Source organism: Antedon mediterranea, chromosome 6 (assembly GCF_964355755.1).
Source record: "Antedon mediterranea chromosome 6, ecAntMedi1.1, whole genome shotgun sequence".
In the NCBI taxonomy this organism is placed as follows: Eukaryota; Metazoa; Echinodermata; class Crinoidea; order Comatulida; family Antedonidae; genus Antedon; species Antedon mediterranea.
Window position 1 is genome coordinate 24,146,511 of NC_092675.1, and position 26,139 is coordinate 24,172,649.

Genomic DNA, 26,139 nt, shown 5'->3' on the forward strand with positions numbered 1-26,139 from the left:
ATTAGCCTAAATCACAAACAGCATTAAGAGACACACAAATATATAATTACCTCCGCCAAGGAGGTTATGTTTTCACCCCTGTATGTTTGTGTGTGTGTTTGTGTGTGTGTTTGTGTGTTTGTGTGTGTGTTTGTGTGTGTGTCTGTGAACAGCCTGGAGGCCACAGTTTTTATCCGATTCTAACCAAATTTGGACACAATGATCTATGCCCAAAAAGCTCGGACGAGTTCGAATTTGAGGGGGAAAGGTCATAGGTCAAGGTCACAACTAACAAAAAACTATTTTACTGCCTAGAGACCACAGTTTTGATCCGATTCTCACCAAACTTAGCCACAATGATCAATGGTGGTTACATTTTGAAGGGTCAGGGTCAAAGATCAAGGTCCACCAAAAAAAAAAAAAAATTAAAAAAAAAAAAAAAAAAACCCTCAGTGGGACTTGAACCTGCGATCTCAACTGTAAGAGGCTGGATACATAACCATTACACCACACTGTCATCCACAACTTTGTAGTGTGCAGTTAACATATTTACACTTAGAACTAATAAAAAAAAATGTAAAAAAAAAAATATTCAGGTGGCATTTTATGTAGGGGAATTTTACATTAGGCGGAGGTTTGTACTCTCGGAGTACCCTCTAGTTATATATATTTTTGTTTTATCGGAGAAATCTTATGTAGGAGAATTTTACAGTAGGCGGAGGTATGCACTCTCGGAGTGGCTTTCTAGTTAGTATTGTTGTGTATACCTTATCAAGACTCTTATTAAGTTCTAGTTGCTGTCGTTCCTTTGCAATCCTTGCCTTCTGCTCAGCAATGAATAGCTCTAGCTCATCCTCTGTCATCTTTCTTTATTTAGTCTATTAAATACAAAACCAATGTGAATTATACAGATTAAAGGTATGGACAGATGAAATATAAATGACAATACATACATCGCAACATGGTTGAAAATATATCATTGGGTTTGGGATTCAAATGTACACTTTTTACAATACGTGTAGTTAAAAATATATGCTGTGGTTAGGGTTCAATTGTCCATCGTTACAGAATCCGACATACATAGGCTAGGCCCACAATTGGTGATGATGGTGAGTAAAAAAACAATGAAAAATTGGCTCTAAAGAATCTTAGATCCTTATTCATCCTAGCTAATCTAGGCCTATCTTAGCAGGCCTTCTAATCTAGCCTAGTAGGCCTAGCTAGAGTAGGCTAAAGAAAGAAGGTAACACTTTTACTTTTACAATAGGCCTAGGCCTAGTCTTTTTAATGCAAAAAAATAGTAATTGTTTTTAATTCATAAATTACTAGCCTAGAATTATTGATCACAATGCGATAAATTATATAATAAGAGTACAAATCTATAATAAAACAAGTATACGCATATGCCTAGCCTACTAGGCCCAAGTAAAATAAAACGACGGTCAGGCTTTCATTCAGGGAGACCGCCTAGCAACACGGTAAACAGCAGGAGTGTGTGTAGGCTAGCTGGGCCTAGCTCCCGCCTAGGCCTAGCTTTACTACTGAGCAGATGAAATAATCGTATGAGCCCAGCCCACGAAATTCAGAAAAAAGAAGGTCGGCAAAAAATTGCCGACCTTAAATTCGGCAAGGTCGGCAGTCTCGGCAGTTCTAAAAATAGAAAATTCACCAAGGCCTAACCTCTTGCTAACTAAAGGCCTAGCTAGGCCTAGCCTCCTTAATTAGCTAGCTATATGTTATGCAAAAGGAACTAGCAAAATTAACTAAAATATAAAAACCTAACACTAAAATCTACAAGATAAATTCTATTTGATAATTAATTGCTGAACATCATGGTTCTGGAGCTAGCCCTACACATAGCATAGTTGCTTGCTTGGCATAACAGGGTATTCCCCTACACACAGGTCTGTCGCGCACAGCGCTGTGCCCAGCCAGCTTGGTTGATAGGATCAGATCGAAAGCATGCAGCTCACACACAAAATGATGTAATGGTTGAGTGAATTCAGGGATCATCTTAATTCCATGGTTTGTTAACTAAACACAACATGGTGGTGAATATGCCTGTTAAAATTTCAATGATACGATCCCTTAAAGTACCATGTTGTTGCTAGGAGGCTTGAAAGGAGGGATCTAGCCTAGTTTCTAGGTCGGCAATCTCTTGCCGTCCTCTGACAATTTAAGGTCGGCAATAAGGTCGGCAATTGCCGATTGCCGACGTGAAATTCGTGGGCTGTGAGCCTATACTAGCCTAAACTAATCTCATTCATTTTCCCTAATGAATATATAGTCAATTACTTTAACTTACACACTATTCATTTGCCATTACGTAACTATACCAACGACAGAAACTCCTTTAAATTAGCTGCAGTTTATTAAAATTGTACTGTAAATCGATCGTGCATTTTAAAAATAATAATAAACAGGGAGGAATGTTATAGCGCCACCAACCATCGGGTAAGCTTGATTATCATTGTTATGCGCGATTTGAACGATTTGCGCAATTTGAAATTGCGCAAAAAAAATCCTTGCGCAATTTGAATTGAAACATGTGTTTCAAATTGCGCAAGCAACGTATTAAATTGCGCAAGTAATCTGCAAATTGCGCAAGGTTTTTCGACAGATTGTGAAATCATGTACACCCATATTTTTATAGTAATTTCTAAGAATGATTCAAATTTAAAGATAAATATCGCATTTCCTTATTTTAGTAGTGCAAATATTGTTATAAGTTAGCATACCGTCGAAGAACAGACGAAGGAAAACGAAGCGGTGGTGTTCCACCAGGCGGGCGCGGGGCGGGCGGCCGGCTATACTACTCTAGCCTAGCTAGAGGTCTGGACTACTGATACTGACTAGGTTACATGGCCTAGCTTAAACTAATATTAAAAACTTAAAAAGTGAGTATTAAACATTATCTTCATTGAAATGGTCTTATTTATATAATAAAATACTAAATTTTAAACTCCTCTGCCTAGGCCTAGCCTATAGCCATGTATGGGAAAATTTACAGTTCGTTTTCAAATTGCGCAAAGGTGTCATATTGCGCAAGAACTATCTTGCGCAATTTACAAATTGTGCAGCGCAATTTAAAATTGCGCAAAGATTTTCTTGCGCAATTTGAAATTGCGCAAGTTGATTGCGCAATTTTAAATTGCGCAAGAATTATTTGCGCAATTTCAAATTGCGCAAGGATTTTTTTGCGCAATTTTAAATTGCGCAAATCGTTCAAATCGCGCATAACATCATCAAAGAAAAATCCATCTATTACGGATGTATTTCCAAAAAAAGACGGCTTGTTTAAGATTTTAACAATGGAGATATAATTATAGCTCCATAATTTAACTTTTCGGATGCTTATTATTAAATATAATTCCATTTCATCGAATGAAATTATTTGCACCATTAGGCCTACACGGATAATTATAAAACATTATTCCTATCATATTTGTTTTATAACACACCCTAACTATTATTTAAACACATATACCTAGACCTCTGGCTAGGCTAGGCTGTTTTTTACTCCGAAAATAGTGTTTTGATGTATGATTCGAGACTCAGGGTTGTTTTTGGAGAAATATAAATCATACTGAACTAAAGTTAACATATAGTAAAATTGACAAATATAACTGAAACTAAGTATTTCCCATTTATTATAAATATATACGGTATGCATACACATTTTTTATCAAACTAATACAAAAATAGTAAATCTAAATTATAAAAGTTTTTTAAAGATATTAAAATATATTTTTTTAACATAGGTCTACTGGTTTCAGTTTAATTAATTGCGATTAGGCCTAACTAACAGTAAACATTATCGATTTTGACTTTGAATGTATTGGGCAGTAATTATAATGTATGATTTGATTTGAATTTATTAGGAAAATCATCATACAAATAGGCCTACATACAAAGTGATAGCATACATTACTGACACTATAAAAAAAATACATTTATAAAAGATTTTCTATGATAGCCCCAAAAGCTTATTAACTTATTTCCATTGGGATCTTTTTATAATCTAAAATAAAAAATATAACAAAATATTGCATTACACACGTAAATATAACAAAAACAATAATATATATATATATATATATATATATATAAACACAAGAGGCAAAAAACATTAATTCTAAACCGCCCGGTGATATACTGAAATTTAATTAATTAATTTGAAACGATAAAGATACATATATATATATATATATAATATAGGCCTCATAACTAAATCACTTCAAGATAATATAATATTTATGATTTCTAAAACAAAGCTATATTGAATGAAAGGTTTCGATATTCTAATCAGTTTTATAGTATACTAATTTAATCCAATTTGGGGAGTAGGCGTTGTCCACATTCTATTTGTAGTAATTCCTATGGCGGCGATCAACCCATCTTTCTTCATCTATATCACCTCTATTGTCGTACACATGCTGTTGGAAAGAAAGAAACACATCAAATTATCAAACAGTGAATTAATAAGGCATTGTGACTAATTCTTTTAATATTATTATTGCATTATTTTTGCTAACATTCATTGTGTTATTAGTCACAGCCAATTACATTCACACAAATGTATTGAATTCCAAAAAAGCAAATTATAATAAACTCACCATGCGTTCCTCCTGTCCAGTGGCAACGTATGGCCGACGGAATTCAGTATGAGGTAGAGGTCGGTTATATCCAATGACCTATAGTTAAAGACAATGGATAAAAAACTATGATGCTATGCCTACTCTTTTCTTTTTGGTGCAACGTTTACATAAAATGATATGCTCTTACTAAAAGTATAATTATATTAATTTCATAGAAAAACATAACTTACATCGGCTGGCGAGTTTAACATATGATGACGTATATTTCGGGGGACGTCTGAGTTAGATGAAGTAGTAAGACTGTCACTATCCAGGTGTCCAAAATGATAAGGCATTGCATTACCATAAATCATTGATTTCTTCAGACGTTGCATTCTTCTGTTGTACATGAACAATAGACCGCCGACAATGCAGCAAATCAATGTAAAAACAAGGATTCCAACACCCAAACCAATCGCAAATATAGTTATGTAATCTGTAATGAATTATTATTATTATTTGCATTCATCTTAACAAAGAGGATGTAATAATTTAGGCCTACATGTACTCTCGAAATATTATTTAACTGAAAACATATTGTGCAATCACATTTTAATCTAATGTGGGGGTCCCGGTTTATGGATGCTTATACTCATTACTTTAGGGCCTTCAGTACAGCATAGTACAATGTTATAAAACGACAACATAACCTTAACCCCTAACCCCTAACCCTAACCCTAATGTTATAAAACGACAACATAATGTCTTACATGTTGAAAATCGCATACTACATAAAACATTTATATTATTCTTGTTTTGGGAATATGATGATATTCAATTATATTATTCTGACAGAATTACTTGATATGCCTAAAAACAAAGAAACAATTAAGCCTGAAATAGTTATTACATACCACTTTCATTTTGACATTTATCACCTTCGTAACCAGATGAACATTTGCAAATAGGAGGTTGTACACTGTCAGAACATGTCCCTCCATTAGAACAGTAATCAGAGGTACATAGCAACACTAAAGAAATATATGTTAATTGATTTATTTAGCAATTACATCTATGGGTCAATAATGTAAATACGGTGTTTTTTTATGTTTGACAACATTTTAAAAGTAAATGTTCTTTTGTTTAAATAAAACTCATCTTAAAGATAACTTCTTAGTATGGTTTGATTGACCCCAACTTCATTATCGACTGACATAAAAATTCATTAGTAAACAACATGATTCTACATTATAAATAAAAAAATAGGAACCCATTTTAAAAAGGAATTTATCTTATCTTAACTTACTTTCTGTTACTGTTATGGCTGCAGCATCAATAACAAACTCGGTATCCGGCAACTGATCATTGTCGATTCCTTCTGAAAGAACTGTTTGAATTTCTTCAGAAGATGTGGTGTCTTCTTGGTATACTAGGTCAACGTTGGCAATAATGCTACCAGACTCGAAGCTTGAAACCGAGCATGTGCGACTGTTACGGGATATTGTACTCTGATCAACTATATTTGTTACCTATGAATAAGAAAATAATTATTAGAATACTGGTCAAGCATGGATGAAATGTTACTTCTTCCGTGAATCAAAAGTACAATTTGACAAGAACTTGAACAACACATTAAAACGACACACAACTAACGAAAAGAACTGAACGAGAAACTGTTTCGGTTTATGAAATATCTAAAATAAATTGATTACTACAAAAACAAAATGTATACTAACAATAACAGTTAATGTTGAAATCTCTCATAATTTGTGATATAAATTTATTTTATTTAAGAATTTTTGTTTCAATAATATTCTTAAAACAAATTTTTATAAAGTAAATAGAATTTCAATTCAATTCAATTCACATTTATTTACTCATCGTTTATAAATACAGTTTCATAGCATAAATGATGGCAAGGATCCTGCATAGAGAAGTTTACACTTCTGTTTTCGCAGGACCCTTTTACATAAAAGACATAAAACAATAAACACAACATAATAGATACAAAATAAAAAAAAAACATTCCTATATACATTTTAGAGTTGTTCATCATCAAAAAGCGATACTGTTTTTTTAACATGATTATTTGTACTATGTGTGTATACTCGCACACACCAACACAAATGCATAATATATGCATCTATATTTTATGAGTAAAGCATTTTAAGTTCTGTAATTCGATAAAATGTCTCTTTTTACATATTTTTTTAGTATTTTATAATTTTTGTTAACAATATCTAAGTGATTTCTACAGAGCTCGTTCCATAGTTTCGGTCCGTGAATACTGATAAAATGTTGACCAGACGTTAACCTAGAGTATGGTTGTTTTACGCTACAAATATTTCGAAGATTATGGGTAGTATTTTCGTTTCTTTTGAATATCATTTGGATTCGTCTGGGTAAAACATTGCTTTTAATCTGGGCCATGAAACCTAGGACGGTAACTCTGTTGATATCTTGTATGTTAAGAATATTTAATTGCTTAAACAGTGGCTCAGAATGTTGCCATGGCTTTTTAAATAAAATTATTCTAGCAGCCTTTTTCTGGAGTTTAAGAAGGGATTCTAGTGTACTATCATATGTACTGCCCCAAATAATGTTTCCATACTGAAGGTGCGGTAGAATTAATGTATTATACAAATTTGTTAAAATATAATTAGGAAAAAAATGTCTAGTTTTTATCAATATTCCAATAGACCTAGCGGTTTTTTTGCTAATAAGCCTTATATGATTTTTCCAGCAAAGGTTCTCATTTATTACAACCCCAAGAAATGTTACATTTTTTTGTTGTTCTAAAGTAATGTTATTCATTTTCAATTCAATGTTGGTTGTAATAATACGCCTTTGGGCAGTTTTAAAGATTACGTAATTTGTTTTGCTGGTGTTTAATAAAAGTTTATTAGCTTTGAACCACATATTAATTCTATCTAGTTCCACATTCATAGTGTTTGCCAATGCGTTCAGGTTATTTCCACACTTGAATCCTGTTGTATCATCGGCAAAGCTAATTAATTCAATTTGTGTACTTGAGTTACATATATCGTTTACATATACAAGAAACAACAAAGGTCCCAAAACGGACCCTTGTGGAACACCAATACTAGTCTAGTCTGGTAATTAAAACCAAGTTGGAGACAAGTATTCGTGAGCCTACTCATGAATATGTAGAATAATGATTGTTATAATAGGACAAATATCCTATAATATATATTTAATTAACTAACGTCTGAATGCTCAAATTACAAACTTTGTTTTAAAATTGGTACACTTACCGAATTACAAATTTGTTGTTCATACAACATGTAAAGTGCAGAATTTGGGTCACCTAAATCATCAACATATTCTGCATCTGAACTTCCAATACTGATAATGCGTATGGAAATAGAATATGTTGTACCTGAAAGAAATCGATGATTGGAATGACATAATTATACAAAGTTTGTAATTGTAGTTTTTTCGTCTGGGAGTTGAGTAATTAGATGTTTTGCCCTACTCTGACGTCATTTGTACTTTATACCAAGTACATTTGAGTAGGGCAAAACATCTAATTACTCAACTCCCTGACGAAAAAACTACAATTACAATCCTGTTGGTGCAGTACCTGCTGCTTACTTGGGCTCGAATCTAACCACTAGTCATCAGCGCAAGCTCGGTGGTCTAGAGGTATGAACGCCAGGCTAGTGATCTGGAGGTCATGGGTTCGAGTCCCATCCGAGAACTACTAGTATTCTCAAATGTACTTAGTATAAAGTACAAATTACGTCAGAGTAGGGTAAAACATCTAATTATATACAAAGTTATTTCTCAGGTAGCGGGAGTGATTTGTGTGGGGTGTTATAATGGTTGGCGGTGATAAAATACAACCTCATTGGCGGAGGTAACACACAAACCTTCTGTGGCTGTAGTAGTTTCAATTTTTGGCGTAGTTTGCTGTCCTGGTGCTGTAGTTTGTACTTGTGGTACTGTAGTCCTCACATCATCAGGTGCTGTGGTCTTCACTTCATCAGGTGCTGTAGTCTTCACTTCATCAGGTGCTGTGGTCTTTACCTCGGCAGGTGCTGTAGTCTTCACTTCATTGGGTGCTGTAGTCTTCACTTCATCAGGTGCTGTAGTCTTCACTTCATCAGGTGCTGTAGTCTTCACTTCATCAGGTGCTGTAGTCTTCACTTCATCAGGTGCTGTGGTCTTCACTTCATCAGGTGCTGTAGTCTTCACTTCATCAGGTGCTGTGGTCTTCACTTCATCAGGTGCTGTGGTCTTCACTTCATCAGGTGCTGTAGTCTTTACTTCATCAGGTGCTGTAGTCTTCACTTCATCAGGTGCTGTAGTCTTCACTTCGGCAGGTGCTGTAGTCTTCACTTCATCAGGTGCTGTGGTCTTCACTTCATCAGGTGCGGTGGTCGTCACTTCATCAGGTACTGTGGTCTTCACTTCATCAGGTGCTGTAGTCTTCACTTCATCAGGTGCTGTAGTCTTTACTTCATCAGGTGCTGTAGTCTTTACTTCATCAGGTGCTGTAGTTTGTACTAGCGGTGCTGTAGTCTGTATATCTGGAGGTGTGGTTTTTGCATCTGGTGTTGTAGTTGACTCTCCTGTCATGGTAGCATCTTGTGTTGTAGTAAATGTGGATTCAGTTGAAGGTTGAATTGTGGATACAACTGAAACGGAAAACAATATGATTGACATACAAATTAAATATAATATTATTAACTTGCATTATTTTTGTGTATATATGCTAAATTAAAATATTTTTTTTTCTGGAATTGAGGTCACTGCTGAGAACTACAACCTATTGGCAGACTTACCAGGCAACATTGCAATCAAAGATGCTGTATCTATAGAACTGTCAGGTGGTACTTGGCTATTATCCGCACCAGACAAACCTCCGTAGAATGCTGCAGCAATGTCGTAAGAGTCAAGGTCAGTTGATGCAGGAAGATCAAGTCTGAAATTAACTTCTTGAAACAAAGACACTGTTCTGTACGTATGTATGTTTACTTGCAATATTGAGCTACTGATGCTTGACATCTCAAAAATAGCAAACACCTAGTAAAAATATGAAATTGACACTATAGAGATGTACTCAAAATATTAGTAAAATGTCCAAGTTGCTGGTTTTATAAGCAGACATTTGTGAACAAACACACAATATAGGCCTACAAGTACCATTTTTTCTTTTTTGGAAATTACCACATTGTATCGAAATGAAAGTATGCATAATAAACATGTAACAGTGTCCATTGCAACACCACTATTCTATGGCAGTCAGCATTTTAACTAGGTTGGTTAGCAGATCATGGAGATTAAAACTATAACTGAATTCAAAATTGTGTATGATACTAAGCAATTATAATACAAAACGTTATTATAAATCAACGACCTCCGATAAAGTACAGATTAGTAATAATAATAATAAAACTATAAAAACATATATACATACATCAGCTGCAAGTTGTGTCTGTATATCAATCGAATTCAGAATAGTGGGCATGGCACTGACAACGACTCCCTTAATGTCCGTGAAATTGATTCCTAGGTACATCGTTAATGATTCTTTAAGAAATGAAAAACCATTTGTTTTTGTTGTGTTAATCTTTCGGCTTATGACTAAAAAACACTGCGTAATGTTTTATATAAATAAATAATTAATTCATCAACTATTAATTTGATAAAATTGTTAAATTTTAGTAGATCTGGAATAGCATAGAAAAAATTACCTATACAGGTATCTTGTACTTCTACAAAATTTTCCTCGCAAACACATGTATAGTTCCCATCATAATTAACACACATTCTGTTTTCTTCATTGTCACATCGATTAGAAGAAAGACATTCATTAACATCTACAGAATTACACACAGAAACAAAAATGTAAATGTGGTTTTAATGTTAATAATATAAATTGCATCTATAGTGACTTTCAGACTACAGAATGAGATGATTAGTTACTACATTAATTATAACAAATGAAAAAAAAACAAAAACATATCTTTAATACCTGAACACAGATTTCCATTGCCTTGATATCCGTCTAAGCAGGAACACTCAAATATACCAGGAACATTTTCACATGTTGCCAAGTTAGAGCAATTGTGAGTATTCAGTTCACACTCATCAATATCTAGAAAAATATAAATGCAATAGACACATCTAAGCATTAGTAACATAATACGGTATATTATAATATTTATGATTAGTTTACAATCTGGAGTTTAAAACTACAATAAGACCTTTAATATTGCAATTCACTTATAATGTGTACTTACCGTTACAGTTTCCATTTGTTGCAATATCTCCATTACTAGCATATCCATCATTACACATGCACAAGAAAGATCCTTCCAAGTCCATGCAAGATGCATTTTCATCACAGTTGTTAAGATCATTAGACGCACACTCATTAATATCTTTTGAATAATCAAGAACGTATAGTACTAGTATATAATACTAAAAGTACAGTAATAATATTTTATTTGTCATTGTCTATAATGTTTGTATACAGATAGAGCAGTAGTGGCTAACTATATTATATGTGAACTTAACAGTTAATCAGTTCTGTGTGTATTAATAACATAAACAATAAATCAACAATGTGTTTTCAATCGTTCGTGAAAAGCTATACTACATTCTAAAATGTATAGTGTTTCTGACAATAACACGTATTACTAATTAATGAACTTCCTTTTCCCTTTCGGGTACTCTAAGTATATACAGTAAAGTGTAATACGTGCTCACTGTTTAAACATTAATACTACTTACTGTCACAATTATTTCCTGTTCCATTAAATCCAGAATTACATACACATGTAAATGATCCAGGTGTATCAGTACAGGTGGCTTTTGTGTGACAATCATGTGTATTTTCTTCACATTCATTTATGTTGGTACAGTTTGTTGATCCGTCTCCTCGGTATCCATCCTGGCAGGTACATGTGTATGATCCAACCGAATCTGTACAATCAGCGTTTTCAACACATGTATTGTCTATGTCACATTCATTAATATCTAACGGAAAAAAATACAAAATATTTATTATTTGTACTAGATTCCACTAGATTAGAAAGCTGTCAGAAAAAATGTGACTATGTCAACATTATTCTTCAAAATATTACTGTTACTAGTTCTACTAGTTTGGTATAAAATTTAACCAATATATTAAAAAACAACTCCGCCAGTATATTTATATTTTCTTATTACATAATTGTGTTATTCATAAGCCTTCAAGTATATTAAAAACAAATTATAGTCTTACTTTGACAGGTTTCACCATCGCCAGTAAACCCCGCGTTACAGGTGCATGAATAATTACCAGGTGTATTGATACAGGTGGCCATTGAATCACATGGCATGGTTGAACATTCATCAATATCTACAGATACAATAATAAAACCAAATACCCTAACAATACGGCAAATACCATTATGAAGAAGTAATGAACCTAGTATTCAGTGGTATCAAATATTGGCCTACAGATAGAGCATGGGTAAACTAAGAAAGAACAATAATATTTTAAAATGGAACATTCCACATTTGCACACACAAAATGACTTACCAAAGCACATCATTCCGTTTCCAGTATATCCATCATTACAATGACACATGTAGTATCCATTATTATTGTCGCAGTACGCAGCATCATCACATCGCTCATACTCGCATGTTTCATTTCCCGTACAGTAAACACGAATATGTTCACATTCATTGATATCTGCGAGAAAAACAAAATCATAATGCTATGTTACATTCTTTACAGCAGTCAATATAACAACAATCAATGAATCAAACAATAATGATTCAATTTAGAGCATTATATTCAATCCTGTCTAAGCATGGAGGTGTAATAGTTTAACTAATAAATTTCACTTGCAAACTAAATAAACATTTTTACAATTAAATAGTACTAGTTATCATTTTACAATGTATATCAGTATGCACATGTTTCTATTTAGTTTGAAGTTAGTAGAAAGACATTGATTTAGTAAATTCCATTTGTTGTTGCTCATCTGTCTTAATGGTTGATCATCTGTATACTTGTTTCATAAATACAAGTTTAAGAATAAAAATAAAGTTATTAAACAATCTAATGAAATCAAAGATTAGATAAAAAGGCATTGCTTTTTTCGCCAATTTTGTTCAACTAATTTTAAAAAAAAAGTTGTACTTTACCAGTACATTGTAAACCATTGCCGTTATATCCAGAGTTACAGGAACATATATGGGTACCAGGTATATTTGAACACATTGCATTTTCACTGCATGTACCAGGAATCTCACATTCATTTATATCTATTAAATGTAGTAAATCATAAGTAAATAAAGCAAGACTTCTTAATAAAGTAAACATAATAACAATATTAATTCATGTTTTATCACATATATTAGTCTCAGTCGTTACACTACATGTGTACCTTCACAACTCCTCTTGTCATCTGCCAACTGATATCCAGAAATACAGGAACAATTGTAAGATCCTTCAGTATCAGAACAAGAACCAGAACACATGTGATCTCCAGTCGAACATTCATCAATATCTGTAAAACAAATAATAGAAATATGAATCGGTTAGGTGTTGATGACAATCCAATTAATCGGTTCTGTCAGACAATTTTTTTTTGTATTAAACATAATAATCATGACTTACAAGATCCTTAAACCAAAATTGAATGTTTATGTAAATCTTATTAGATTTATGTTTTTTCTCGGCATCTAAACATTCCTCTTTTGTGTTGTAAACAACCACTTTTACATTAGTTATTTATCCCAAATATATAATAGATATTCGTTAATTATTATATTTCTATTATTATTTTTATTAATTCTTTTCTTGTTTTTTTTTATTATTGTTTTGAAATCATAATAATTTCTTTCATAAAATGTAAAAACGTATAATAATAAACAAATTTCGACACATTTCTGAAATTATTGTTATTCAGTCTTTTCTAGCTTTCTGTTACGCTTTTAAGTGTATTGATTATTTTTGTTTATTTTTTGTTATTGAACTTAAATATCTACAGTTGTATCCATTGGTTTTTTATACAATAGTAGGGAAACTATTCATTTTAAATGCCCATTATTACGTTGTCTTAGTACACGTATTCATTCTAAAAAAAATAAAAAAATACATACTTTGGCAATGCGTTGTATTTCCCTCAATTGCTTCATAACCTTGTTTACACAAACATTCAACGTCATTTCCGTTCATTGAACAAAATGCATTCACACATGGGTCAGTATCACATTCGGCTCCTTGTATTGCTGAAAATAAACAGACAAAAATAAATTGCAACTCCGGGTTCTTTTCAACTATTAATCTAAGAGTGATATTCTTCTAGGAGGCGAAACATTAATTATAAAAAGAAACCTTTTAATTATAATTGTCTAATTGTCTTAACATCTACTTGTTAATTGTACTCATTTCATAAAGATATCGAAGGTAATAGTGTAAGGTACGTCCTAACTTCCTCGCATTCACACAGTCAATTAACATGAAAGAACATTGAAAGAAGCATCGGGTATCGATAACTTACGTTGACAAGATACATCATCGTTTCTTAATTCATAATTATCAGTGCAGTAACAAGAATATCCTCCATTTGTGTTATTACACATCTGTTGACATTCATGAATGTCAAGTTCGCATTCATCCAAATCTGAATATAATTAATGCATAATTATTAATAATTTATGAGTTGAAAGATATGAACATAAACTTCACTCCACTTTTTGAACTGTAATTTATGTCATTTTGTCATAATCGAAAAATATTATTATTATGATAATAACCTCATTGTGAACAAAACTAAAATAGTTAATCAAAGCTTATCACCATCAAAATGAATATACAGAAGATGATTTTTTGAAAAATAAAAGTTGTCTACCTTTTTTATTTACCGATATAATAAATAATTCATAGTTATTTCATTTTTGCTAATTAATTTAAGTACAATTTACAACGTACAGTCAACTGTGATTAATTACGTCATTTCAATTACTGTAAAAGATTAGATATATTTATTTTTCATTTAATTTAATATGATACCTTGGCAGATCTGTCCATTTAGCATGTATCCAGAATGACATGTGCACATGTAACTTCCCATGGTATTTCCACAGTCTGAGTTTGTGTCACATGGGCTAGTTTCTGCTAAACATTCGTTTACATCTAAAATAAAATGTAGATACAGTTAACAACATGTTTGCAAAAGTATGATACATTATTGCATAATAGAGTATAATGCACCAGTATGTTTAACTTACGAAGAAGTGATGAAAAGGCCTATATCAAATAATGTGTGAAAGCCTTCACATACCTTGACATGTACCATCTGTCAGATTATAGCCTTCTCTACATGGGCATTCAAACCCGCCATTGGTATTAAAACACATAGCAGTTTCCGAGCAGTTGTGACTACCAGTAGTGCACTCATTAACATCTAATTAGAACATTTCAAATTAATTTCAATTTTAATTTTCATAAGATACATCATTATGTAATAACATGAGAGTTTTATAAAAAAGTAGAATGCACTTATGCTGGAGAAACTTAAATAATACTATATATATAACTTATATTTCAAATGTAGTCAACAAATAAATAAATAATAAAAAAAAAATTGAATAAATGTAATACTTGTAGTTAGAGAAATGTTAGGAAAATGTGTATGCGTACCGATACAAGTTGAACCATCTCCTACATAGCCAATTGGACAACTGCAGACAAAGCTACCTGGTATATTTTGACAAATAAATCTAGTAGTCGGACAAGGATTGTTAGGACATTCGTCTATGTCTACGCAGAATGTTCCATTACCGGTCCAGCCCGAAGAGCAGGAGCACATATAAGACCCTTGGATGTTGGTGCAATCAGCTTGCATGTCACATGAATGAAGTGCACGAGCACACTCATCAATATCTAGATTGAAATAGTAGAAGTAACACATTAACATTAATATCAAGAGAATTTGGGAACAAAAATTTGACACGTGTGCTTTATTTGGTTCATATATGCCTATTGTCAATTGTTTAACAATATACCTTGACAGGTTTTTCCATCTCCTTCGTAGCCATCAGCACATTGGCAAATGTATGAACCCTCTGTATCCATACAGTCGGCCTCTTCGTCACATGGGTAGTCAGTGTAACCGCATTCGTTGTTGTCTTTATGTAAATATAACAGAAAACAGTAATAATCGCTTGCAAATGAATACTCGATAATAATTTACCAAGCAAAATGTATTTACTAGATGGCAACGATGAAACTATCTGCTACAATGTGTGCTACTTACGATATAATTGTTTATTTATAAGCTCAAGCTCTCATATTTTCACTAAAATGTTTTTCCTTTACATTTTAACTAATTTAGTATAAACTTACTTGTACACGTCTTTCCATCACCACTGTAACCTTCTGAGCATGTGCAGTTGAAAGATCCTTCTGTATTCTCACAGGTTGCATACTCACTACAATCATCAGTCATCATCATGCACTCATCAATGTCTGAAAATAAATATGTTTTCCTGTTAATAAAATTCAAATTATTTTGAAAGCAAACTTTACTCTTTGAGAACGCTTAAACGTCGTGGTGTTCCTTCTGATGATCTTGTGTCAGTGTATGTAGGTGCGGTACGACCAGTTTTAGAATATGCGGTACCCATTTGGAATGGTGGTCTTACAATTGATCACATTAATGCAATCGAACGGGTCCAGAAACGTGACTGTAGAATTGTTTTGGGTAGGAATTATACTGGTTATGACAATGCTTTGGTCACGTTGCGCCTGGATGGTCTGAGTCACAGGCGTCGGGACCTATGTATTGCCTTTGCTAAATCCATCTTGAATCCTCAGTCTAAATTTTTCTCACTTCTTCCTTCCAGGGATAATGTTGTGCACAAATACAACACCCGCAATGCCGACAGGATTCGCAATGTCAATTGTAATACAGTGCGTCATAGTAACAGTCCTCTACCTTATTTGATTAACTTAATCAACGAATTTAATTTGTGAGTTGCGCCCTTTGATCCTTTTTTTTTTTTTTTTTTTTAAATTGTAATCACTTATTTTAATGTTATCATGAAATGCAATTCAGCTTGGGACGCATGCGTCCCTATATGCTGCTATATTTTATGATTTTTTTGTGTGTAAATTTGTTGTTTTCATTTTTGAATAAAGATATACCAGTCAATAAATTATAGTCTACGTCAGAAAGAATAACACAATACAACATCGTCAACAAGTTATATATAAAACTAGTTATTAAAAACACGTGTAGGTCCATTGAAATTGATCTAACAATGTATGCAACATGAGATAAAGTTTCCATTACTATTTTTCTTGTTTTTTTAAACATTGAACATCAACCTACCACTACAATTTTTTAAATCAGCATTCAAGCCATATCCTTCTCTGCAGCTGCAAGTGTATGAGCCCAAAGTATTGGTACATTCTTGTTGGCAGAACGGTACACCGTCATCCCTGTCACGACCTTCAACGCATTCGTTGTAATCTACAAGAAAGGCCATAGAAATACAATTAGCCGTACTAAATACATTCACACGAAACACTAATTAACCAGTAAATTTTTATTATTTAACCACGTTTGTTTATAAATATTAATTAACAATTATTAAAAATTCACCGTAACACTTGAACCCATTTCCAACTAAACCATTTGGACAATCTCCACATGAAACATTTGCTAACGGAGCTTCCTGATCAATGCATGAGACTCCTGGATAACAAGGTTCATCCAAACATCCATTGTAATCTTCACTACAATCGGTGCCCGTCCAGGCAGGTGGACAATCACATTCGGACACCTAAAACATTAACATTGTCAGTGACACAACACAGTGACATTTCATTGTTTTGCATGGTTGTTGGAAATTAAACTTCTAAACTAAATTAATTTCTTTTCTAAGTTAAACAAGTGTTTTATGAACCTCTCTACTCTCAAGTACTATGCGGTTAGTGTTATTTATTGGAATAACAAACAAAAATATAATAATAAGAGCCTTTCGGGCTAGTTAAACTTATGTGTAATAATTACTTACTGCGAAACGGCTGTTAACAAGATCTGATCCATCGACAAGAGCGTTGAAATTACAAACCCCACCATTATCACATTCACAAATAATAATTTCTAGTGGAAATGCAGTTGCCGCTCCTTTACTGTCTGTGGCAACCAGTGTAACTTGAACTTGGTCGGTTGAACCAGGTGTCCATATAAAAATACCATCTTTAAGATAATACATGCATTTCTTAAATATTAAACTATAATTACATTCTTTGTTTGAATACATAGACTACTGTAGGCTAATGTATACTAAACAAATGTTAGCAGACTAACATCATCAATGATGACAGGAGATTACTGTACCTTCCATCATCAGAAATTAAGACAATTAAGTTCAATAGTTTACCTATATGTGCACTAAGCTAGTATTTAGCAAAACAAAAAAAACAAAAAAAACAAAAAAAAAAACAAAGCAAAAAAGGAAACTGTTTGTGACGCGAAAAGCTACGCAACCAATCGGAAATCAGGAATACCGTATTATATTCTCGCGAATCTATTTGCTAATGGAACACAGGCATTGAAGAGGTTTCTGTATTTTCTATACAGCAGTCATATAGTTTTTTTTTTCTTCTATGAATCGATGTTGATTTCACTTTTCCACGCCATATCTTTAAGAATAAGACCGATGGTGAAAATAAGGTTTACTTACCAGCATCAATACCAGCACCTGGAACCGCATCTTGAAGTGAATAAGTTATCGTGTCATTCTCTGGGTCAGATGTAATAACCCTTAGAATATATTGACTTCCAACCATAACCAAAAAGCGGTTGGTTCCATTAATTGAATCAACAGGAGAAATTTCAAGAACGCTTGTAATATTTGGTGGAAAGTTTGCTGTAACGGAAATAAACGTAAACATGAGAAAGAAAATAATAGATTGGTATGGTTCTGTAGTAAAATGTGCAAGACACTTGATTATTCAAAGGACAACAATTTAATTAAAATGAATGAGACTATTTCATATCAATATTTACACGTTTATTTGTTCTGCCTCATGTCACCGTTGTGTCGGTTTTGTTTTTCTTTTTGGATATTTATACGGAATAAATTAAAAAAAAAAATATTTATACGTTTATAATTTATGTGATATGTTATGTTGTGTCTTACCAAGTTCTTCTGCGTTTTCATTGTTGTTTGTATTTGTTTCTTTTGTATTTATACCAAAAGAAATATCTTTTGTTGCTAGTACATCAAAAAGACACATGCGATCATTACCACATGCAGCAATCGCCTCATTGTACAGTTCTGTACCAGAATATTGTTCTACGAGATCTTCTAAGAATAATGGTACAAATGTTAGGTTATTCAATGTTTCCCAAGATTGACCATCAGCGTAACTGAAAAGTGAAGACTCCTCCGTAGTTCTCCCTGAAAAAAAAAGAAAGTAAACACAAATGTAATAAACATAAATATAATTGTAATAAATGTTATCAGTGATTCAAGAATTTTCCCCTTTTCTTTGTTTAAATCAATTATGTAATTATAAATTTAAATTTTGTCGTTTATTTATCTACTTTATTTACAAAGAAAATAAAAAAAGTTGTCATTGTCATTGTCATTTAAATGTCAGCCAATGAAGAGGTACGTTACCACCTCACAAGTGATGGCGACTTGCTAATTGTACTTGCATCAGACATTTTATTTTATCGTTATCGTAATTTAGATTACCTTATATAGAAAGCAAATCTAATAATGTGAGCTTGTAAATATAGCTTACATGTGTTCCCAAAATGAAAACCATCACTATCTGTAACCAATCCATCTTCTGGCACTGAAATCATACTATTATTTGGAAATGTAAGATCGTCGTTTATATCATCGTTCCAAACACCTGAAAAATGATGAAATATTTATAAACATATAGAAACTTCAGATACAAAGTCTAAACTCTTACACTTTACTGAAGTATTGAGTTAATAATTATTAAAATGTAGGCCTATAGCACATTTTTCAATATTTTTTATAAACATAAACAGGGAACATTTTTCAAGAAAAACATCTCACAGTGCTTTTACTCCTGAAATATTTATCCAACAGACCACAAGTAGTGAGATATCATAAGTTGCCAGAGTAAATTTCTTCTTTTCTCGATTTTTTTCAAGCACTGGTTAAATTATTTGGGTAAATATATCTATTTGTACCTTACTTTATTGTAGCAAATATGCAGCTCTTTAATGTTATAAAATGAACAATTAGTAAAAAAAGGTTAATGCCTAAACAAATATATTGGATAATAATAGAGGAAATATACCCACCATACAATCCCTTTGTTGCTCCTTTATATTTCTCTGGAATAGAAAATACAGCTTCTAATACAGTACCAGTCAGAGAAACAGAAATAGAAATTCCAGATAACCAAGTTGCAATTATACGATTTTCAGTTGAATTTCCAGTTGAATTTCCAGTTGAATTTCCAGAAGGAAGACTTATTATAAACCCAGTGTCAGATGGCGGTGTGTACGGACCTGAAGATAATTATATACAATTATAACTAGTCTCAGTATGTGAATAAGTGCATTTTGTAGGATTGTAGATAATAAATAAATCATTTTGTTTGACAAACAAAATGATTTATTTTTTAGTCTTAGTATGATTATTGTGTTATGCTAATACATATATTCAACTGAAATGTAGTTGGCGTAGCAGTAGTATACACATACGGCGTTTTAATTGGATTTAAAGATAGACCACTACATTAATGTAAAACAGAAAATCTGTTGAAAATAAGTAATACCTTCATCGAGACTCGATTTATTTACTGCAATGCTTCCATTAACCAAAATATCAAAGTCATTTGCATTGTCATTCAACGTCATTTGCACCTGTTTGGAAATGTATAGAAGATAAACAATCAGTAAATATTTATTTAGAGTTCAGGTATTGCTGCAATTAACACACTACACTACATAGCATGTTTAGGTGTAAAACAAGCACAAGATAACGCATTATTATTATCATTTTCACTGGGTAACATTAGCGAATACCAATTGTGATATTTGTCTTTTAACTGAAATGTTGACAAATCTATTTATCTATTTGCTTTTACACAACCTGTGGTCTACGAAAGTTATTATGTATGGATAGACAAAATTAATTTTACTATCACTATAAAATTAATCAGATTAACACTATAAAGAACATAATTTTCACCTACCGTTGTTGGGCCGCCATTAGCTACAAATGCTGAAAATATTGTCGCCTGTACATCTTCTTCACTATTTGGCTTTTGCATTCTTCCTTGCAGTGTAAATTCACCATCGTTGACCGTGGCAAGAACAAATTCTCCAATACCGTTACAAGTATACTCAAGGCCATCAAGTGTACGGATGTGAGGATCACCAAACATCCAACCTATAACAATGGTAAAGTATTATGTTTGTATACAAATTATATCAACTCATTGCCTTTTCAATGCATTCTACTTTAGATGGTAGACCCTTCTTTCTACAATGTTCATCTTTATAATAACATTGTAATATAATTGTAGTTACCTGTGTTAGGAGGAAGATATCCTCCACATGTTCCTTTAGGTCTAACTTCAGAATACAGGTCACAGTAGTACGAGTCATTAGACATTTCACAACATACATAACGAGGTATCAAATCAAAATCTAAAAAAGAAACATTTTAAAATTCATACTTCTTACAGACGTCATGCAAAAGAAACATACCGTAACATATTCCATTTTAGCCAAATTCACCGAATCCGCATGCCGCAATAATACACTTACATTTAATCAATTCTTCAATGTGACATGCATTTCCTTATTTGAAATTATTGAATAGCACGCATATAATATGCCAAAGCTTGATCATATGGTCATCTTTAAATTGTAATGGCATTTTGCAGCGAGGTACTATACATTATATAACTTAAATACTTACAAAACCAATATAAATAAGCCAAAAAATTAAAGAATGGTCCTTCAACAAATTGATATCTCTGAACAAAGCTGCTAGTGAACACGTTGTTTTCATATCCTTCAATAAGTGATCCATCTGCCCTATAACAACACATCATACCTGCTCCATACACCGACGACACCTGGGTTTGTAGGCAGAATGGAGTACCTATTGTGTAACAAATCATGCCATTATAATACATTGATTAAAAACTAAAACACTGCAATGCAGTTTTTCATATTTCGGATTAATAAGATAACGATAATATTTAGACTCATTTTTAAAAACATAATGTAAGTGTATAATGATGCAGTGATATATTTTGCCTGTGACTAGAAATTGCAGTTCTGCTGCGCTTAATGTTTCTTTTTTCCATATTGAATTGTATTTGCAAGCCATCGATATGAACCAAATGACTCGAAGACGATTTGCCGATGGAGAAAGGTATTAAGCAAAATATATGGGAGAGCTATATACATTGCAAGACGAATTATTTTCAATACAAAATGGTTTATTAAGCATAGGTAAATCTTCAGACTTAAGAATACTTATTGTAAACTAAATTGTCCTTACCTGCTATGTTATTAATGTCATTAAGTAGTTCAGGAGAAAGTTCATTATTTCCATTATTGTTTGCATCTTCATTTCTGTTCCCATTTCCTCGTTGACCATTGCCAAACCCAAGATCATTTGACCCTTGGCCAAACGCACAAGGGCATGTTCCAAGACCTTCTGCCCAAAACAAGTTATCATATTCAAACTGCCTCCAATCCATGCAATATTGTCTATAATTGATAGTATATTCGTTGTTATCTTCAAGTCGAAAGAACCACTGCCCATTAAAGTCCGTATTACTTGTTGATTCAGGCGTGTATCTTGAGTCCTCAGTTGGAAACATGCTGGAATCTAACTGAGCATTGTAATACTCTCCATATGCACCAACTCCGTATCCAATCACAACATTCTTCTGTGCAAGGACAGTGGGATCCCATAGCATTCCACCGATCTTATAGTTGAAGATAGCAAAACTATAAACACCATCTGTGAGAAGAGCTGCTTGAAACGTTGCCGTCTGCAAAGCAATATAATTCCGACTATTATACATGTTGTGTATATGCGAGTAGTGACACATTATCAACACATTATTTCATACAATTGTTCAACATTAGCGAATATACTACAATACAGGTAATTACAGGGACATTTTTTGGATTGTTATAATTAATAATTGCATTTCATTTGAGTTTAAATGTCACATTGTAAGTATATTACATGCGCTTGTTTAAAGTATCCATACTGTTTTATTTTTTGCGAAATTAATAATATTATATTAAAAGTTGTTGCAATGTAGTTTACTTACATTTTCAGCATTGTTTTCCACGGGATACTGTGGTACTCTGTCCCATGTGACTACAAGCATCCAATTAGCATTGAAGTCATTAGGAAGTGTATTTGTACCAAGAAACGTGTTGACACGAGATGATCCTTCAGACAACATTTCTTCCTCACGATCTGTTGCTGCAGAGCTAAAGCTTCGGCTATACACCTGTTAAAATACAATGTAAATATTTCATTTGCATCACTAATTTTCAATGTTAACAATGAAATACTGTAAAACCAAGATAACAATTATTTGATTTTAAAAATAATTCTTATTTATAACGAAAACAGCTATGACATAAATATGTAGATAGAAAAAGTATTTAATCACTAAAATTGATGATACGAAGGTGACTGATGAGGTGGAGTATAGAGGAGGAGCCTTAATCTGTTACGGTACATTTTGATGTATATAAATAGGTATGACACTATGTTAACTATATATGTCCACATTGATAGTGTTTGAAGTTGAAGATAATAGATTGCTAGGGAAAACATTTTAGTTGACTTACACTGTAGAATACGTTTCCAATTTCGCTGTTTGATAAATCAGAATCAGCCCAGAATGGTGCAATGACTTTATGTGTAAAGGTACTTCCAAGACCACCATCAGGAGGATTTGCAAACCCATACTTTTGTTCATTTTCTCTAGACAAAATGATCACGCCGTTTTCCGTAAACTAAACATAAAAAATGGAAAATCAATTTAAAATTGCGATTATTTTATTTTGCAGTACGCAATTTAACACAAATGATTATTTAATCAACTACTATAAGTTATAGCTTATGAAATACATTTTAGAAAATAAATAAATTCTTTTACTTTTACTAATAGACAACAGAAACTGACACATAATATAATATCTTTAAAAAAATTTGAATATTCCAGTGATTCGGTTCCTATACAAATGTTTTCAGGCCACAGATGTAGTACAACTCAAACATGTTGAGATGTTAAATTTAAGCTTAACATTACCAGGGTGCTGTACTTCAATATTATGCATTTACGTGCTAATGATGATAGAATGAATAACACTTACATAGATACTATAAAAGAAATCACCATAGAACGGGAAACCATTTGTTGGTCTTATAGTTGGAGATATCTTTTCTGGTAATTCATCATCTCCTGATGGTAGTACGTATTCAGCATTAAGATTATAATCACCTTGGTCAAATCCCCACAAGAAGAAATAATCACCTGAAATAATATAGTTATAGATCAAGTAAAAATTGAGAGTTCAATGCTTTTGATATGATACAGTTACAATGTGTTTTTCTACTTTTTAGCAGCATAGACATATCGACAATGATATTATGCTAACGAGTATATAATTTGCTTTTGTGTCGTAAGACATAATATTTTTCATTACATTCAATTTTACAAATGGATGTGAATGGCTTTTGGGTTTTGTTTTTTCTATCCAAGTTAAAAACAACTAATGACAGTCTTGCAGTTAAATATATATATTTTACAGTATACACATTTCATTTTGCACTGGTAAGGTAATCAAACCTAAAAAAACTATAGACATTATAGTATATTCTGGCTAGTGTCATCATCTGTTAAATAGGTCTAAATATTGGTTCTCTAATCGCAATAGAGTTATGAAACTATAGACAGGATGGATGACAAGGTGAATAGTTGTTTGTATAACATCACAGGAATTTAGACATTGAATCCAATTGTTGAATCCATCTAAATTTACCATTATGTCCACATACTGCTGTACAATGACGTACCTTCACACGTAAATCCGTCACCAATGTAACCTTCCGTACATTCACATGTATAGCTTCCAGCAGTATTGGCACAGCTACTTCCAACTTCTGCACAGTTGTTGTCTTGTAAACATTCATTCACATCTTAGTAACAAGAATAAAAGTTCTTTTAAAAGAATGTTTATGTTTTTGAATTAAGTAATCCGTATAACAACATTTAATATATTTACCGTCACATTGGAACCCATCGTTGTTGAGGGTATATCCAACAGGACATTCACATCGATAACTACCGTCTTCATTAATACAAGTTCCTATTGGATCACAGCTATGGCTGCCTTGTGTACATTCATCAATATCTTAAGATAAGGAAGACAATTTAATATAATAATAAAGAAATTGAAACTCCAAGTTAGAACATTGTAACGATTATATTAACAACATTATACTCATAACACTTACCTCTACATCTACGAGGTAGTGGCCGACTGTACATGCCGTCATCGCATGTTGACATTGTTGCACGACTTGGCAATAACTCATAACCAGTTCGTTCACATGAAAAATCCACTACTTCACCATGCTCTGTAGATCCTGTTATCTCAACTCCCTCAATATAAAGTGGTTCACAGTTAGCTGAAAGAAAATTGTGTTCGTTCGTTGTATTTGTCAAACATCTAAAGAAAACCCTATTGTTTGTAGCATAAATAATTCTATAACAAATGTATTAGTAGAAGTTGAGCAAACCAAGCAAGCTTAACCCTTTAAAGACGCGAGTATTCTACCCTAAGTGACTGAGGCTAAATAAATAATTTTTAATAGGTTTAGGAAAAATGCAAAATACATTTTTATGACGTTAATTTTCTGTTGGTTGGTTTTATTGTGAAAGGTTTTGGCCCTCCGAAAAAAATTGTGTTTTTTAGACCTAGGTCAGAGGTCAAATGCTCAAAAAGTGAAATTCGGTGACGCCAAAATTAATCGTCAACAATCCAATAAAAAATCGGTATAAATCTTATCAAAGCAGCACATTACGCTAAATCTGAGAAAATTCATTGTTTTCAAGACATATATAATACCAAGTCTTACCAAAGCATTCTGGAAATTGAAATTCACCATCGAGACACTCACTAACTGATTCACCAACCAAAGTATATCCTTGTTGACAGTAATATGTTACGTTCTCTCCAGATGCAAAGTTATACTGATAGCCGCCTACTATGACATTGTCTGGGATTATATAGTAAGACCATGTGCACAAACCTGATAAAGAATCAATTATACGATTTTAAATGAAAATGTATTACTTTTATTAATACATTTTTGTAGAATGTTATTTTTTGATAATGCACAAATTCAAAAAAACCTTTTGCTAGAGTATTTATATAGTAAACCAAAATATAATTTTAAATCTTACTTGAACAAAGTTCTTCATCTTCATCCTTATTTTCGGGGCAATCATAAGCATAGTTATCACACACGTAATACTCTGGAATACATCTTG

General features: G+C 32.6%; 2 protein-coding genes and 1 non-coding gene across 5 annotated transcripts in view; 1 reads left to right on the plus strand and 2 right to left on the minus strand.

Annotated features, from left to right (window-relative positions):
* Nucleotides 1–2,202, minus strand: part of LOC140051444 (centrosome and spindle pole-associated protein 1-like) — a 29,913-nt gene extending 27,711 nt beyond the window's left edge. For all 3 annotated transcript variants that reach the window (XM_072096662.1, XM_072096664.1, XM_072096661.1), the window contains exons 1-2: nt 1,834–2,202; nt 747–857 (exon numbers count right to left, since the gene is read on the minus strand). In XM_072096662.1, the coding sequence (XP_071952763.1) occupies nt 747–842 (96 nt within the window). In that variant the 5' untranslated portion in view covers nt 843–857; nt 1,834–2,202. The remainder of the gene's footprint in view (nt 1–746; nt 858–1,833) is intronic.
* A 1,841-nt stretch (nt 2,203–4,043) lies between these two features.
* Nucleotides 4,044–25,761, minus strand: LOC140052514 (uncharacterized). The gene is made up of 43 exons (XM_072098123.1): nt 25,725–25,761; nt 25,101–25,274; nt 24,869–24,997; nt 24,660–24,782; nt 23,957–24,117; nt 23,429–23,596; nt 22,897–23,082; nt 22,110–22,608; nt 21,519–21,704; nt 21,125–21,244; nt 20,788–20,984; nt 20,368–20,455; nt 19,889–20,098; nt 19,351–19,464; nt 18,741–19,001; nt 18,282–18,467; nt 17,610–17,842; nt 17,195–17,375; nt 16,922–17,062; nt 15,934–16,056; nt 15,594–15,716; nt 15,229–15,471; nt 14,870–14,992; nt 14,599–14,721; nt 14,087–14,209; nt 13,686–13,814; nt 12,968–13,090; nt 12,726–12,845; nt 12,112–12,267; nt 11,812–11,928; nt 11,319–11,564; nt 10,826–10,966; nt 10,558–10,680; nt 10,277–10,402; nt 10,000–10,112; nt 9,365–9,605; nt 8,450–9,217; nt 7,832–7,956; nt 5,863–6,085; nt 5,471–5,587; nt 4,808–5,052; nt 4,596–4,673; nt 4,044–4,415 (listed from the first exon to the last, which is right to left on the minus strand). The coding sequence occupies exons 2-43, from the start codon at nt 25,153–25,155 to the stop codon at nt 4,341–4,343; spliced, it is 7,362 nt and encodes a 2,453-aa protein (XP_071954224.1). The 5' UTR covers nt 25,156–25,274; nt 25,725–25,761; the 3' UTR covers nt 4,044–4,340.
* Trnat-agu (transfer RNA threonine (anticodon AGU)) lies at nt 8,206–8,280 on the plus strand. The gene has a single exon. It is a non-coding gene; the product is annotated as a tRNA-Thr (tRNA).
* Nucleotides 25,762–26,139: the final 378 nt, after the last annotated feature.